The sequence below is a fragment of the Molossus molossus genome, unplaced genomic scaffold (assembly GCF_014108415.1).
Source record: "Molossus molossus isolate mMolMol1 unplaced genomic scaffold, mMolMol1.p scaffold_m16_p_20, whole genome shotgun sequence".
Classification (NCBI taxonomy): Eukaryota; Metazoa; Chordata; class Mammalia; order Chiroptera; family Molossidae; genus Molossus; species Molossus molossus.
The window spans coordinates 52605547-52622145 of record NW_023425356.1 but is presented as its reverse complement, the minus strand read 5'-3'; the positions used below and the strand labels follow the sequence as shown (position 1 = coordinate 52622145).

Below are 16599 nucleotides of genomic sequence, written 5' to 3'. Positions count from 1 at the left end.
AGAGGTCGCCAGTTCGATTCCCGGTCAGGGCACATGCCCAGGTTGTGGGCCCGATCCCCAGTGGGGGGCATGAAGGGGGCGGCCAGTCGATGTTCTCTCTCATCGATGTTTCTCTCTCTCCCCCTCTCCCTTCCTCTCACTATAAAATCAATAAAGAAAACATACTTTTAAATAAAATAGAGAAAGCCATTTTTTAAAACTAAACTAAAATAAACATCTCTATTGAAGATTGCTTCTAGCCCTGGCTGGTTTGGCTCAGTGGTCAGAGCATCAGCCCACGGACCAAGGAGTCCCGGGTTCAGTTTTGGCCAAGGGCACGTACCTCAGATGGGGTTCGTTGCCGGCTCTGGTTGGGGTTGGGCAACCAATTGACGTGTCTTTCTCATATTGATGTTTCTCTCCCTCCTGCTCTATCTGAAAATAAACGTAAAAATATTCTCACGTGAGGTTTAAAAAAAAATTTCTTCTATTGCTTAAAAATGGAAGTCACAAATTTAAGGTGAAACTTGACAGGGAGGGTGAGGGCCCACGTCACGCAAAGACCAGATCACACAGGTGCAAACAGGGAAGGGGACACGTAACAACGAAACGTGGACACCTGAAGCCTTGGTGGACTCCAGGAAGGGTGCTCCGGACACGACTGTGGCCACCAAGAACCTCAGCAGGAATCGAGGTCTAGACCCCTGTGGTCCGGCACGGCAGCCACCGGCCCCTGTGGTACGTACACTTGAGCTGATGAAATGTAATAGAACAAATGGCAGGTGCTCGGCAGCTGGGAGGGTTGGCCCCAGGCCCGAGTGTGAACTCCACGCACTCCGTCCTGCCCTCTGTCACCTTGAGGAGGTGAGGCACTCAGGGGCAGGATGCTCTGGGTGGCCACCGAGGACAGTCGGCCCCCGGCCACAGGACCACCTGGAGCCCTGGGGCATCTGGTGAGGTTGGGTTAGATCCGCACTCTGCAGGGTCAGTCTGTGAGAAACCCTCTCACACTGACCCTTAGGACACGGTGGTGAAGGCGAAGGCAGGGATTTGGGTCCTGACTGAAACAGGTGATGTAGTGGAGACTCTGCCGTTAGCTAGGGTGGTTGGTTTTGTCTGTTTGGATTTGCTAGAATCGCGCCTGGAGAGACGGGAACCCTGGAGGCTCCTGCGTGTCCGAGGCTGCAGGTGGCAGCGAGGCCGGCAGAGCCCCTGGGGACAGATGGGCGTGCTTTCAAAGTAACTGTCATCTCTGGCGCTCTGTCACAGCATGGGCCAGGTGACGTTGTGCAAGGAACCCCAGTCTGTCAGAGGGTGCTGTGACCAAAGTGGGGACCCAGGAGCTCTGGTCAGCTCTCCAGTTCCCCCACAGTCGCATGTCCCGGGACCCTCGGGCCGGACGCAGTCTAGTCTGGGTCGCTGCTGCAGAGTGACCCTGTCTGGCCAGCTAGTTTCCGTTCAGTTCCCTTGTCTGGGGGAGAGAAAACTGGCCTCAGTCCCTCCACCGCCCTGCGGGTCTGGCCCATGTGCGAGAGGCAGTTATTTCTATGGAAAGACACATGCCGCGCTGTAGAGACGTTATGTGGACGCTGGCACCCCTGAGGGGGCTGTGTGCTTGCCCGGCGGTGACTGGGGGGCTACACTCGCCCCTGAAGTCTGGAGGCTCTGATAAGTCCTGCATGGTCCTGTACCAGGTGTGGGAAGGACACGGGCGCCACCTGCTGGAGAAACAGCGTCGGCAGTCAGTGGCAGGGCGGTCCTCCTGGGTTCCCAGGGCCACCCGCCTCCAGCCCTAGGTCATACGCTGGCCCAGTTCTCAGGCTCCAGCCTGACCTACCCCGCCGGCCCCTGGCTCTGGGCCCTGGCTCTCGATGATCCACACCACCAGCTCCCCTGCCTCCTGATCACGAGCTCATTCCTACACTAAATCTCCTGCAAATCAACAGACGTACTGCTCCCCTGGCTTTGTTTCCCCGGAAAACCAGCTATTCCACAGTAACCAATCCCCGCAGTCAGAGGTCACGGCAGCTCTTCCGAGCTAGCACCGCTCCTCAGGGTGGAGAGGCCCCCAGGCCCCGAGTCTGCGGGCTGACAGCTCCGCACAGGAACGCAGGCCCGCCCAGCGCCCTGCTGCAGAGAAGGGCCAGCCCTCCGCCTCGCGTGCACGCCGGCCCCACCCTGGGTCCTGAATAACCCTGACAGGTGTTTCGTTGCAAACATGAGCTGTGATTTATTGGTTCTGGTGCTGCAGAGGCGGACGGTGGGCACGTGGAGTTCAAGGACGGAGGCCGTGTCCTCCCCGCAGCGCCGGGTGGAGACAGAACGCTTTCCCGATTACCCTTCACACAGACGGACCCCCAGCCGAGGATCGAGTCCCCACCCGGTCCCACTGTCAGCCTGGCGGTGGGAATGACAAGGGGCCGGAGCTTAAGACATGAGCCGAAATCACCTGAGTCCACCAGGAACGTCAAGGGAACAAGTCTAAGTCCTTCGAAGTGAGCGTGAGAGAGAGAGAGAGAGCGAGGGAACGCGGGAGAGCGCGGGCGGGTTGAGATCGTGGTGACACATCATCCCGTCCCCGTGTCCAGAGCAGGGCCACTGGCTGTTCCGGCCGCACGGAGACCGGCTCTGCAGAACCTCACAGCTTCCTCGGGGAGAACCTGAAGGCACGTGTGCAGCTCAGGGGAGACGACCCGGCGACGGGGCGGCGCTGAGCCGGGCGCAAGCCCTGCAGGACCAGACCCAGGAGGCAGCGGGTCGCCGTGTGCGGCCTCTGCCGGTCTCAGGGGCTCAGCCCGGCGCGTCTGGGGGATTCATGGTCCGCTTTCAAAAGCGGAGTCCACGTCACCCATCTCCACATACACCGTCTTCAGTTGTGAATAATACTCAATGGTCACACGGCCGTTCTCCCTGCCAAACCCTGCAAGGGACAAGGGGACAATAAGCCATCGCTGCAATCGTCTGAAAGGTCAGTGACCTTCACGGAAGTGGAGTTTAGATCACACCCTCCACCAGGCATCAGCTGTGGAAGGGGCACGGGAGAGAGAGCCCAGCCGTCAGGGCCCAGATGCTGCCCGACGGCTGTGGACAAGGTACTGAAGGGACAGCACCCCCTGCTTGGCCGTCCTGGTCACCCTGCCCCACCCTCACACAGGCTCTGCCTCCCGGGGCAAGTCCCAGTCCCCAACAACCACGTCCCCAGGGGCACATTCAAAGGTGACAAAGGCCGCGGCCAGGCCCTCTGCAGATCCTCCAGGTATGTGCCCTCGACTGGGAATCGAACCCACGACTTGTCCACGGCCGATGCTCTAACCGCGGTGCCACGCCGGCCGGACTCACCTGACTTCTTATAGCCGCCGAAGGGCAGCTCCACCGGGCTGACGTTGTAGTTGTTGACGTAGCACACTCCGGCCTGCAGCTCGGCCGCCACGCGGTGGGCGCGCTGGAGGTCCCTGGAGGAGACACGGCGCTGGTTACCGTCTCTGCTCCTTAGGAGGTCAGACGGTCAGCTCGAACGCACAGCCTCACAGACACGCGTGTGCAGATGCTCGCCGTTCTTCCTCACAGCCACAGAGAACGGCACCCCAACGTCCCGTGTGACCAGCGTAAACGTGCAATGGAGCATTGTCCACGAGGGACGGCGTCCTGACACCCGCTACAGCATGTGAGCCCTGAACACGTGGTGCCCAGGGAAAGCCAGACGCACCGTCACAGTGTCCAGTTGCATTTACACGAACACTCAGAGCGAGACGTCCACAGAAGCGGAGTGGACGGGTGCTGCAGGGCTGGGGGCAAGCGGGCCCTGACTCCCTGAGCTGACGGGGAGGCTCTGCCACTAGGTTCTGGTGCCGGCGGCCCAGCTCTGGACACACTAACGCCACTCGCTGTGCTCTTCACGCTGGCGAACCGTCCAGTGAAGCTGTGAGGTCGAGCGTGAGCTGCCCCCCTTTGTGCCCGGCCCTGCCTGTGTCCTGCCGGCAAAGCCCGAGGTGAGCCTTAGCCCACTGGGTCCCCAGGACACAGAGCCCCACAGAGCTGTCAGGGAGGGACCCTGCTCGGTGCAACCCGATGGGGGTCCCCGTCACAACACACCTGTCCAAACCCACAGAGGTACGGCACCAGGAGTGCACCCCAGTGTAAACTGCGGGCTTGGGGTGACGGTGTGGTCACACAGGTTCATCGATCACAGCAATGGACTGGGGGGGGGGGGCATTGACGACGAAGGAGGTTGTGCTTGGAGGCCAGGGGGATGGGCAAGCTCTGTCCATCTATTTTGTGGTGAAACTAAAATGACTGAGAAATCAAGTGGTTTTCATTTAAAGCAGCAGCTCCCGGACCTTCTCGGGCTCAGAGAGAAGCTATGACCGTAGGTCCCTCAGGGAGGCCTGGGTCTCCTTCCCAGGCGCCGGATCACAAGGCCACAGAGATGCGTAACCTCGGTCATCACCACAGCGACAGCAAGTCCCGAGAGTGACGCAGGCGCAGAGAACCGCCCCCCACTGCCCCCAGCTGGAGTCGGCACACACCGAGCACCTGCCGCTGGGTGACCCTGCGCCCCCAGAGGGCTCGCGGCGTCCGCCACAGTGGGCGGGGTTCACACAGAAAGACACCGACCGATCACACTACTCACGGGGTTAAAATCGGAAACACCCTAAAGGTGCGATAACAGAACAAAAGCCCCACTGCCGCCTTCCCATCAGGGTGGCGGACAACCTCCGAAACCCACGCTGTGGAAGAACCGGCCCAGCATTCATGAGCTGACGGGTTTCCACATTCCCGGACATGTCCACTCATGTTGGCGCCTCAGATATTTATTCCATGAACCCATGAAAAACGATAGCATTTTCAGCTACCCAGTTTATAGCTCAATTTTTTTTTTTATCCTTACCCGAGGACATTTTTCCATATTTTGTTCAGGTAGAGTGGGAGGGAGGGAGAGAGAGAGAGAAACATCGACATGAAAGAGACACATCGAGTGGCTGCCACCCACATGACCAACCAGGGCCGGGGACAAACTGCAACCGAGGTACATGCCCTTAGCGGGAACCGAACCCGGATCTCTCTGGACCGCAGGCCGAGGGCTCCAACCGCTGAGCCAAACCGGCCAGGGCTGTAGCTCAATTTAAACTCAGTAGCAGGGCTCTGGCCATTGAGGGCAAAGGGCAAAATGCTACTTGGGCACCTGTGACATGGCAGGAAGTGCCAATGAAGACAATGAGGGCAGACCCCCCAGGGAACAGGGCAGCCCCCCGAGCAGGCAGCAGCCCCGCTGAGACGGGGGCTCCCCACGCACCTGGTGAAGACACCGGCCGCTAGTCCAAAAGAGGTGTTGTTGGCTCGTTCCACAACCTCCGCTTCGGTGTCAAATGAAAGGATGGACAGGACAGGCCCGAAGATCTCCTCCTTCACGCAGGTCATATCGTCCGTGCAGCTGGCTGCGGGCAGGGACAACAGACGTGCGGAGGGGTTACTCCCGAGCCTCCAGCTCACAGCCCTGGCCGTGCTCTGCCTGCGGGGACCTCCGCTGGGCACACAGCGAGCACACAGTGAGCACACGCCGCGCCCCACCTGCGGGGACCTCCGCTGGGCACACAGCGAGCACACAGTGAGCACACGCCGCGCCCCACCTGCGGGGACCTCCACTGGGCACACAGTGAGCACACACCGCGCCCCACCTGCGGGGACCTCCGCTGGGCACACAGTGAGCACACGGCCGCGCTCTGCCTGTGGGGACCTCCGCTGCGCACACAGCAAGCACATGGTCGCGCTCTGCCTGCGGGGACCTCCGAGGCGCACACAGCGAGCACACGGCTGCGCTCTGCCTGTGGGGACCTCCGCTGCACACACAGCGAGCACATGGCCACGCCCCGCCTGTGGGGACCTCCGCTGGGCACACAGTGAGCACACAGCTACGCTCTGCCTGTGGGGACCTCCGCTGCGCACACAGTGAGCACACGGCTGCGCTCTGCCTGCGGGGACCTCCACTGGGCACACAGTGAGCACACGGCTGCACTCTGCCTGTGGGGACCTCCACTGTGCACACAGCGAGCACACAGCGAGCACACGCGCCGCGCCCCGCCTGTGGGGACCTCCGCTGGGCACACAGCGAGCACACGCGCCCCGCCCCGCCTGTGGGGACCTCCACTGTGCACACAGCGAGCACACAGCGAGCACACGCGCCACACCCCGCGTGGCGGCCTGACTCTAAAGCCAGGTGTGTGCAGAGACAGCCCTCGCGTCACTCACGACAAACCGAACGTCCGCAGGAAACGCCCGCCTGAACCACACACCCTGGCGGCCGAATTCTCCGGAGCTTCTCAAAGGGACGCTCCATGGCAGAGCACTCACTGAAGACACGAACTGCTCGGGGTCCGGTCTCAACTTCCGTTAACATGTTACATGTACGGCCCTGGCTGGGTGGCTCCATTAGTTGGAGCATCGTCCTGTGCACCAAAAGGTTGTGGGTTCGATTCCCGGTCAGGGCAGGTATGGGAGGCAACCGATCGATGTCTCTCACATCAATGCCCCCCCCCCCTAGAATAAAAAATATCCTCCGGTATTGAATGTCCTCAAGGATTTAAAAAGTGTTACATATATGATTCATGTTTTTATACCTTTCCACATTGTCTTAATGACAGTGATAGAATCAGATACAAAAAAGACAGTTCCAGGATAAAACACAATCTTAGAAATAATTGGGGGGATGTTGACTTGAAATGAAAATGTACTTACATTCCCTGAAGTGGCCGATTCTTTATACACATAAGTAAGGAAGCTCCTATCTGCACACATCCTCTACCGAGCCCGGAGAGTCCGGAGCGGCGCCGTCTGCCCTGTCCCTGCGGCCGGCCGCCCTGATGGAGGGGTCACGGCCAAAGGCAGACACGCGGCTAGTGAGGTCATGTTATAGTGTCAGCAGCACGGAGGCCAAAGGACGGCTTGAGAACCTACTGCCAACGCCAGCTTTGTAGCAGCCACAGTCTACAAACCACTGTCCCCACATCCACAGAGACGGGTCTGCCTCTCTTCAAATGTGGATTAGAGTTTATGTGCACTTAGGGATTAAGTAATTCTCAGGTGGTGCTTAAGCATGATTTCCTACGTTCTGACTCTCTGAAAACGAGTCATCTGCATATAATTTCCAGGGAAACCATTAGCCAAAATGTTACCACTCAAGACCATGCACTGCTCAACAGTCCCAGAAAGTATTTGTCACGTTACGTAGCCTGGCAACGCAGAGGGGCTGTGGGGGTGGGGACTCCGGCTTCTGCCCGAAACGCGACTCACTCGACTTTAGTCTCCAACGTTCAGTGAATGAAAATAAAAGTCTGCAACATGCAGAAATGCACGCAGTATAATAAACCCACCTGCGACCCCAGCACCCAGAGAAACCCGCGTTAACACTCAGGAGGCACACTGCTCCTTCCTGTTCTGTGCACGTATTTGGTCCTTAACAGATTTGAGATCACTCTGTTTTCTACTCAAAAGAACAACTGCCCACTGTCCCTATTCACTTAAGAACGGCAGGCTAACCCAGTGTGGGCGTCAGGTTCACGGCTCTGACACCTCAGTGGGCTTTCCTGGGCCAAGGCCGCAGGTTCAAGGGCATCGAACATCAGTGGTGAAAACCAAGACCACCTCGGCCTTGGGGACAAAACTCCGCCACCTCACCTTCGCGATGAGGTGCCGCGACCACAGGACATGATCCAACCTGCACGTGGTTCTCAAGCCTGTGAAACTCACCGCACACGGGATGTAACGTGTTATGAAATGACGGGGAAGGCGCTGCGGACAGCGGCCTCTGGAGCACGTCACCCTGAGCGGGGATGGAAGTGACTGGTTGAGGACAGATGGCCTTATACCTGACTGTCCAGGCCAGGAGGTTTTCAGATTGAAAGGGGGTGCTAAAAATTCTTAAGTGACGTAAGTTTTAGAAGTACCGCCACAGTGCCGGACAGACTGCTTTACTATACTGTGAGCTATAGTGCCTTCCTCACTGCCTTTCCTGGGAAATGAGTCACTACGTAACTTTGTTTTTGCGTTTATCTTCCGATAGAGCGGAAGGGAGAGAGGGAGGAAGAGAGAGACAGAAACATCGACATGAGAGAGACACACTGACTGGCTGCCACCCACATGACCCCAACCAGGGTCGGGGACAAACTGCCACCGAGGTACGTGCCCTTAGTGGGAACTGAACCCGGGTCTCTCTGGTCCACGGGCTGATGCTCTAACCGCTGAGCCAAACCGGCCAGGGCTCCTTGCGTAACTTTGTATGGACCGTGTACTCTCATCTCTCCGAGCCCCCGGCCTGCAGAACAGCAGGGCAGACCAGGTCCCCCGTGTACGAACACACCCGCTGTCCTGGGGGCGGGGTGCACAGGCTCTTTGAAGGTAATGAAGAACTTCTGTTTCTTACATCTGGGTGGTGGGGACACCCCATTTGCCAACCCTTGCTTGACACCACACACATATTTTATAAAAATTATTTTCCATCTGATTAGTCCATTCAAACCTCTGGAAAGCCGACATCAGGGGCACGTACCCAATACGCAAGGGCTCAAGAAATATCCATCCTTTAATTTGGGATCTTCGGGTACGTACAGGTCTCCCCCACACAACACCTTAGCCCCCTGCCAAGAAAGAAAGCAGAATGCATACTTTATGTTAAACAGGCGACCCCCACATGCGTTTCTGGACAAATGTGTACTCAGTCACCCCACCAAAAGGACAAAAGCAGGACACTGTCTCTGACCCCGAGAGCCAAGGGGTTACGGCCACAGGGAGGCCCGGTGCCGGGGGGTGGGGGGTTCCCTCTCCGTGCCCCAGCTCCCCCTCCTCACCTGCTCCTTGGCCAGTTTCACAAACCCAAGGACTCGCTCCAGGTGTGGCCGGTTGATGAGGGGACCCATCCTGGTACCTTCCAGAAGGGGGTCTCCGATTTTTATCTTTCGGGTCTGTTTCACCACTTGCTCTGTGAACTCATTGAGAATTTCCTTTTGCACGAACACCCTTGTGCCGTTGCAGCAAACCTGGAAAAGACACGGGCACGTCTATCAGGGTGCAAAGAAGAAAAAACGAAAAGGGGGCGGTGGACCAGGGGTGTAGGCTTAAAAAACACACTACACTGTTGTCAGGCGTGTTCCATCTGGAGAGCCCCGTCCCGCAGGGGAACACGCGTGACTAGGACACACCACCCCCGCACAGACCGCCTGCCCCTTCGGGATAAAACCCGCATCTTCTGTGTTTGTTTATTTCCTCAAGGCCACTGATGACGGACCCACGCGACCTCGGGCCCTACCCCGTCTGCTCGTGTTTAGGGGTGAGAAGTGGGAACGGGGGGGACTGCGGAGGAAGAGCTGAGAACTTAGGGCGTTAGGTAACAATAACCCAGAGCACTTCCCCGCCAATGTCTTCACTGAAACCACGCGGCACGAGGGTCTCCTCTCCACAGACGCGGCCCGCGTGCGGCCCAGCCGCATGGGAGGAACGCACGTGGCTGCGGCAGAAAACGGAGAAGCGCGAGCCCGTGGCGTAAACGAGTGTCCCCGGGCGTCAGAGGCGGAAGCCCAGTGCGAGAGCGCACCTCTGAGGTGCCAGCCTGTGTGCATGAGAGAGAGGGGGAGGGGGAGACACCTGCTCCTGTGTGACGAGAAACACGGGAACAAGGTCAGAGCAGAGGGGCTGGCAGCCTCCAGGGCCGGCGTGGGAGCCGGTCAGGAGCGGTGGAGGGGACCCAAGTTGCTCTGTGGCTTTTCTGTGAAATTCCGCCTTTTTGAACCATGTCCGTGTGCCCCCTAGTCCCAGCAAGGATGGGGGGAAATAAACCTCAGATGCAACAGAACAGAACTTGTTACCTAACAGGACTATCATGACCACGTGGTGGGAGGGGCTGGAGGGGAACCGACCCAATCAACTTTCGAAACCTTTTAACCACCCCTCAGGCTAAAGCCAAAAGGGACTGTAAAAAAATATGCACTTTAGTTAGAAGGTTTACTTTTCACAAATCTGAAACTACTATAAACGTATTTCTAGGACTGAGCAGTTAAATAAACATACTGTGGGTGACGGATGCCAAAATTGTGTCAGAGAAGAAATTTACAAACCTGGAAGAAGGGAAAATAAACCTGTAATATCGGAATGACTGGAAATAGCAGCATGAGCTGTAGTTATTAACACAGATACATATAGACATATGTGTGTGCATGTGTGGGCGCGTGTGTGCAATGCATGTGTGGTGTGCACTGTGAATGCATGTATATGTGTGCACATGTGTATACACATGCACATTTGTGTGCACTGTGTATGAATGCATTGTGTGTGCATTTGTGTGTAGACGAGTGTGTGCATGTGCACTGTGTGTGTGTCTGTGTGTATATGTGTGTGCAGTGCATGTGTGTATTGCAAAAATGTGCATCTGGCCCCAGCTCTGGCCTCCAAGAGGGTCTGGAGGCATTGGCACCCAGTAACAAGTCCACCTGGCACCCAGACCTTGGTTTCTAAATACCCCTGGCCACCGATGGGACCAGGGCTCCTAGAGAAGGCTGGCCCAGAGCCCGGCCGGGAGAGGCGTGAGACACGTCCAGGCACCTTGCTGGGCCGGGAGGTCAAGTGCTCAAAGGACAATAAAGACACAGAAAAAGGTCATAGAAAGGGGCTTCTACCTGCCAAATCTGCAATTATTTGAGCATCAAATAAATAAGGAATGGCTTCTAACTCACACAAGGATGTCAGGATCCATGGGCCCAGGCTGACAGAAATAAACAAATGAGAAACAGGAGACCGGGAAACGTTCTTTCTTACAGTAGAAAGTGAACTAAAAAATGTAGACGGGCTGACAGAGTTGGAATCTCACCACTGGGCGACCACCACCATGAAGGATCCGGTACCAGTGCTGTTGACCTCCTGAGCACACCGTGCTTGCACGGAGAGGCGCTTGTTTGGGGAAATATGTAAGTGTGCGAGGCTGGGGCCTCATGCCTGCAACCTCCAAAGAATTCAGGAGAAAACTGTAACGTGCGTACGTGTGTACAGACAAACAGAACGACAGAGAAACGTCATAAATGTGGACGTTTGAGTCCTGGCCTGTTTGGCTCAGCGGTTACAGTGTCGGCCTGCGGACCACTGAGTTGTGGGTTCGACTCTGGTCCAGGATGCGGTTCATCCAGGCCCCGGTCGGGGTCGTGTGGGAGGCAAGCAGTCGATGTGTCCCCCTCACATCAGTGTTTCTCCCTCTCCCTCTCTCCCTCCACTCTGTCTGAGGATAGATGGAAAAATATCCTCAGGTGAGGATTAAGAAAAGAATGTGGACATCTGAGGGCCCTGGCTCACAGGCACATGTGAAATCTCTGCACGATGGTGCAACTCTCCTGTAACGGAAATGGTTTCCACATGAAAAGTTCTTTACGCCGTGCGGTTTGGGAGGGGAGACGCCTCCAGCCGGGGACGCACGCACCTCGCCCTGCGTGAGGAAGTTGGCCATCAGCGCCCCCTTGACAGCGTTCTCCAGGTCGCAGTCTGCGAAGACAATCAGTGGGGACTTGCCCCCAAGCTCCAAGGTGACGGGTTTGATTCCTTGCGCCGCCATCTCCATGATCTTATGGAACAAGCACAGACACGCTCAGAGGCCGCACACGAGGCCGCACGCGGGGTGAACTCTGACCTCCGCAGACCAGCTGACACCGCCACCGCCCAAGGGCACGCCCCTCCCGCTTCACACGCTCATTCCCAGACCCACGGGGGCAGTTCCCACGGCCTCCCTCCCACAGGAACAGGGAAGATCGGAGGACAGGCCTCCACCACAGGCCCCGGGAGGGCCTGACACCCCCAGCGAGAGGCCCCTGAGCCAGCCCCGGCGGGGGTGACCTCACCTTGGTGCCGGTGGGCACACTCCCGGTGAAGGAGACCTTGGCCACGTCGCCATGCTGACACAGAAACTGGCCCGTGGCGGCCCCGCCTTGCACCACGTTGAAGAGGCCCGGAGGCGCCCCCGCCTCCACGTAGACCTCAGCCAGCAGCGGCGTGGACACGGGCGTGAAGGGGGACGGCTTGAAGACCATGGCGTTTCCTACACAAGCCCACACACAGGACTCAGGACGGGACAGGACGAGGGGCGAGCCAGGAACGCCTCCAACCGGTCCCTGTCCCGCCAAATCCTCCTCAGGCAGCAAACGCATCTCGTCCTCCGCCTTGGTCTCCGTCATTAACAGACCCCAAGCCCATGCCTGCCGGGTCCCCAGCCATCCCACACCTGCAGGTCCGGTCTCCCACCGGCATCGTCTCGTCTGGTACCTGCACCCACAGAAGGAAGCAGGTGGGACCGGTCCCATCTCACAACAACTGAACTTGGACAAAGGTTCATGAACCGATGAGGCCCCACCGCCAGGGACATTGTTCTCTTCCTCCGCTACCCCCAGGGTTGTGCCGGACGCCAGGCAACATGCCAGCAGCTGCACTTGGACACCACGTCCCTCTGTCCCGACAGCTGCTCTGAGACGGACGCCTTCCTTCCCCACAGACACATCTCTGACTGGTGTGAGGAGACTTCAGAAGTCCGGCGGCCAGAGCTTCGGGGATGAGAGCCCTGGTGTCACTTCTCGTCGTACACACGGGGAGCCAGCTACGTTCTGCTACTTAAACAAGTCCGATTCCTGAGTGCCCCCCTTCACAGAAGTTCAAGTCCAAAAGGACAAGAACGGCCCTGGCCGGTTTGGCTCAGCGGTTAGAGCGTCGGCCTGCGGTCCAGAGAGACCCGGGTTCGGTTTCCGCTAAGGGCATGTACCTCGGTTGCAGTCTGTCCCCGGCCCTGGTTGGTCGTGCGGGTGGCAGCCACTCGATGTGTCCCTTTCACGTCGATGTTTCTCTCTCTCTCTCTGCCTCCACTCTATCTGAACAAAAAATGGAAAAATGTCCTCGGGTGAGGATAAAAACAAAGGACGAGAACGTGCAGGGAGCACAAATCCGATCCAGTCTGACGGCAGAAAGTTAGACCTCCAGGACCAACACTGCCTTCCTTCCCACAGAGAAATACACGAGACGAGGACAAGGACGAGGACAAGCAGCAGTGCCACGGACACCATCTGTGTGCACGGGGACACTACACCCGCCACGGGCCATGGGGACGGACACGTGTCCTCTGAGGCCCTGTATGCCCAGCACGGCCCCTGCTGATGGGAAAGTGTGTGTGTGTGTGGATGTGCGTGCGAGCGTGGGTGTGCATGAGTGTGTGCAGGGGAGGGGACAGGCCGGCAGAGGACACAGGCTTGCAGGGCACCCTCCTCTCACCACACGCTAACGCGGGGGCCGACTTCCAGGAGGCGATCTGAAAGGGGTAGTTCCAGGCTCCGATGCCCACGCACACGCCCAGCGGCTCTCGTCGGGTGTAACCGAAGGACCCGCCTGGCAGCTGGATGTGCTCACCTTGGGGAGACAGGAGGGAAGAGATGGCAGGCCGGCTCCTCCCCCAGGCTCCCGGACACCTGTCCTCTGTGCTCCGCCCTCCCTGGCCCTGCTCTGCTCCACACGCCCTCGCCACGCCCTCGCCACGCCCTCGCCACACCCGGGGAAGAATCCGAGCTTCCTCCACACCCCGGGCCCCCAGCTCACATCATCCTCTAGAGCTGCCTGGGCAGCTAGCAGAGAACATAGACCAAGTGGAATGAAGGGAGACCCAGGCCTGTCTTTTGCCCGAAACCTCTGCCCTTCACGGTAGACTCTGCCCTCTGCCTCCCGGCAGCTGACCGCAGAAGGCCGGCGAGGGCTCACCCGCCAAGGACCCGGCCACGCCCGCGTAGTACTCCAGGCACTGCCAGGCGGTGTCAATGTCCAGGCGGGCCTCGAAGATGGACTTGCCGTTGTTGATGGTCTCCACGGTGGCGATTTCGTCCCTCCGCGCCTGTGGGCGAAGCGGCGACGGTGCACCGCCACAGGGTCAACACTCAGACGAGACAGAGAAACAGCAGATGGAAATGCGTTCCCACTTCATAGACAAGGTATAACCCAACAGTGCATCAGAGCTGAACTGCACACCATTCCCAAGAACGCTCGGCAACGACGGACAACTTTTCGGGACAGAATGAATGGACACACACCCTTATGATCCTGGCGGCCTCCAGCAGGATCTGAGCACGCTCCAGGCCGGACTTCTTGCTCCATATTTTGAAGGCAGCCTTCGCGTCTTGGACAGCCAGGTCCACCTCCTTCTCCCCAGAGCAGGGGAACGTAGCTATGACTCGGCCTGGAAACACCACGGTCAACGTCAGCTCACACTGCTGCACACGTCAACAAAGTATCATGTATTCAAAGTTCTTCCTGGCCATCCCCTCCTCGTCTTTAAGCATGGTTTGACTTAGTGACCCGCCCCATACCAGTCCCCTTTTTTTTTTTTTTATCCTCACGCAAAGACATTGTTTATTCAGATAGAGTGGGAGGCAGAGAGAAGAGAGAGAGAGAGAAACATCGATGTGAAAGGGACACATCGAGTGGCTGCCACCCGCACAACCCAAACAGGGCCGGGGACAAACTGCAACCGAGGTACATGCCCTTAGTGACAACCGAACCCAGGTCTCTCCGGACCACAGGCCGACGTTCTAACTGCTGAGCCAAACCAGCCAGGACCCGATACCAGCAGTTCTTAATTGTTTTGGGGTCACTGACCCCTTTAAGAATCTAATGAAAGTTGCAGACTTCTCTGCAGAGAAAGATAGTATCACATGATTAGCCAGATCCTGCCCTTTGCCCTGAACACGCCCTGAACTTACGGTTAAGAACCCCTGGTTGCCTCTAATTTCCAAGTGAGTTTTACTGACATTAACTTCCTAGCAGTTACTTTGCAATGCTCCTTAACAAAGGCTGAGAAGCTGAGGGACCCTGCAAAAGCAACATAAAAGCACTGAGTCTCTTGGGTAATGAAGTCTGATTTTAAATGCCCCATCTGTGTTCCATATGAATGATCTCATAGTGCTAATAACTGATGAATATAGTTAATACACAGCCATGTCAGGAAAAGATAGCCCTAAATGCAAGAAAGTGTATTTTGTTTTTATTGTTTTGTTTTTTCTCAAATATGTATATTTTTATTTTATTTTGTATCTTCACTGGAGGACTTTTTTTTTTTTTTTTTGCTTTTTGCTTTTATCATCAGTTAGAGCAGGAGGGAGAGAGAGAGAGAAACATCAACCTGACAGACACATCGAGTGGCTGCCACCCGCACCACCAACCAGGGCTGCAACCGAGGTACCTGCCCTCAGCGGGAACCGAACCCGGGTCTCTCGGGACCGCAGGCCGACGCTCCCACCGCTGAGCCAAACCGCCCAGGGCCGTATATTTTTAAAATCCAGTCCCTCCTTTTCTTCCTCTAATCGTATTTGCTACCCCTACTCTGGAGCACAACAGGGTCTCTTTTCCTGGGCCTCTAGCCCGGGCTGTGCCTGGCTCTGGGACAGAAGTCGAAGTACTTGGGTCAGGACTCCTGGGCCCCCACAGGCTGCAGGACAAACCTGCGGTTTCTGTTACAAACCCCCGCAGCCGGTTAGAACCGCAGGGGCGACAGCCCTCCCGCAGCTGCAGGTGGTTAAAGAGCAGAGCGGCCTCCACTCCCGGGGGGCAGTCGGGGTGGGGGGTGAGCCGGGCTCTCCCGGCTCTGTGGCGGGGCAGCGTCCAGTGCCCGCGGGCCTTTCGGCTGTGCACCGGCGTTTCCCTTCTTCTCCCCCAAATAATCCGCAAAACCCAGCAGAACCAGAGCCCTCCCGCCCGCTCGGGCGCAGGGCTGGGCTCCCCCTTCGCAACGCTGAGTTATGCCCAGAATCCCGAGCTCCGCGGAGGGCAGCGGGCCTGGGGCCACTAGCGACCCTCCCACCGCTGCGGCCCGGTCCCAGCTCTGGAAGCCAGGCCCCGGGAGGCCGCCCGCCGCCCCCGCCCGCAGGCCCCCCACCCGCAGGCCCCGCCCCCAGGCCCCGCGCCCCGTTACCCGTGGCCGGCTCGAACGCCTTCTCGGTGCCCGAGGCGTCCGCCGGCTGCACGCGGGCCCCGCCGCGGAAGTTGAGCGGCTGCGAAACGACGAAGGTGCCAGTGCTCATGGCGGCGCCGGGAGCGGAGCGCAGAGCGCGGAGCAGCGGGCACAGCGCGGCCAGGCCGGCCCGGGGCAGCATGCGGCGGGGGCGGCGGGGGCGGCGGGGGCGCGGGTGCGGGTGCGGGTGCGGGTGCGGGTGCGGGCGGAGCGGCGGGCGGACAGGGACGGGGACGCGGCGAGTGGGGCCTCGCGTGGGACGGGCCCGGGGTGGGCCCAGGTGGGGCGGGGCCTCCGGTGGGACGCGCCTGGGTGGGCGGGGCCTCTGGTGGGTCGGGCCCGGGTGGGCGGGGCCTCTGGTGGGACGGGCCCGTGTGTGGGCGGGGCCTCTGGTGGGACGGGCCCGGGTGGGCGGGGCCTCTGGTGGGACGGGCCCGGGTGGGCGGGGCCTCCGGTGGGACGCGCCTGGGTGGGCGGGGCCTCTGGTGGGACGGGCCCGGGTGGGCGGGGCTCCGGCGGCACGAGGCGGGACCAGATTTAAGGGCTCCCCAAGCGAGGCGAGGGCCTTCCCGGGTCGGGTCTGGGTCTTCCCTGGGTGGTCACTGGGCTCCCCCGTC

The 16599-nt window shown here is 58.7% G+C and overlaps 1 protein-coding gene across 1 annotated transcript; it reads right to left on the bottom strand.

The window, feature by feature from the left end:
• Positions 1–2184: 2184 nt before the first annotated feature.
• Positions 2185–16124, bottom strand: ALDH9A1 (aldehyde dehydrogenase 9 family member A1). Its single transcript, XM_036272649.1, has 11 exons — positions 15944–16124; positions 14067–14212; positions 13741–13870; positions 13261–13395; positions 11847–12043; positions 11432–11572; positions 8820–9008; positions 8522–8609; positions 5273–5414; positions 3319–3431; positions 2185–2899 (listed from the first exon to the last, which is right to left on the bottom strand). The coding sequence occupies exons 1-11, from the start codon at positions 16122–16124 to the stop codon at positions 2793–2795; spliced, it is 1569 nt and encodes a 522-aa protein (XP_036128542.1). The 3' UTR covers positions 2185–2792.
• Between the last annotated feature and the right edge of the window lie 475 nt (positions 16125–16599).

Excerpts from the sequence above, each read along its gene's own strand:
- ALDH9A1 (XM_036272649.1), bottom strand. The coding sequence starts at position 16,124 with ATGCTGCCCCGGGCCGGCCTGGCCGCGCTGTGCCCGCTGCTCCGCGCT. Across the intron at positions 13,871-14,066 it reads AGGCCGCCAGGATCATAAGG|GCGCGGAGGGACGAAATCGC; the intron begins GTGTGTGTCCAT and ends CTTCGCCCACAG. Across the intron at positions 2,900-3,318 it reads CGGCGGCTATAAGAAGTCAG|GGTTTGGCAGGGAGAACGGC; the intron begins GTGAGTCCGGCC and ends TGTCCCTTGCAG.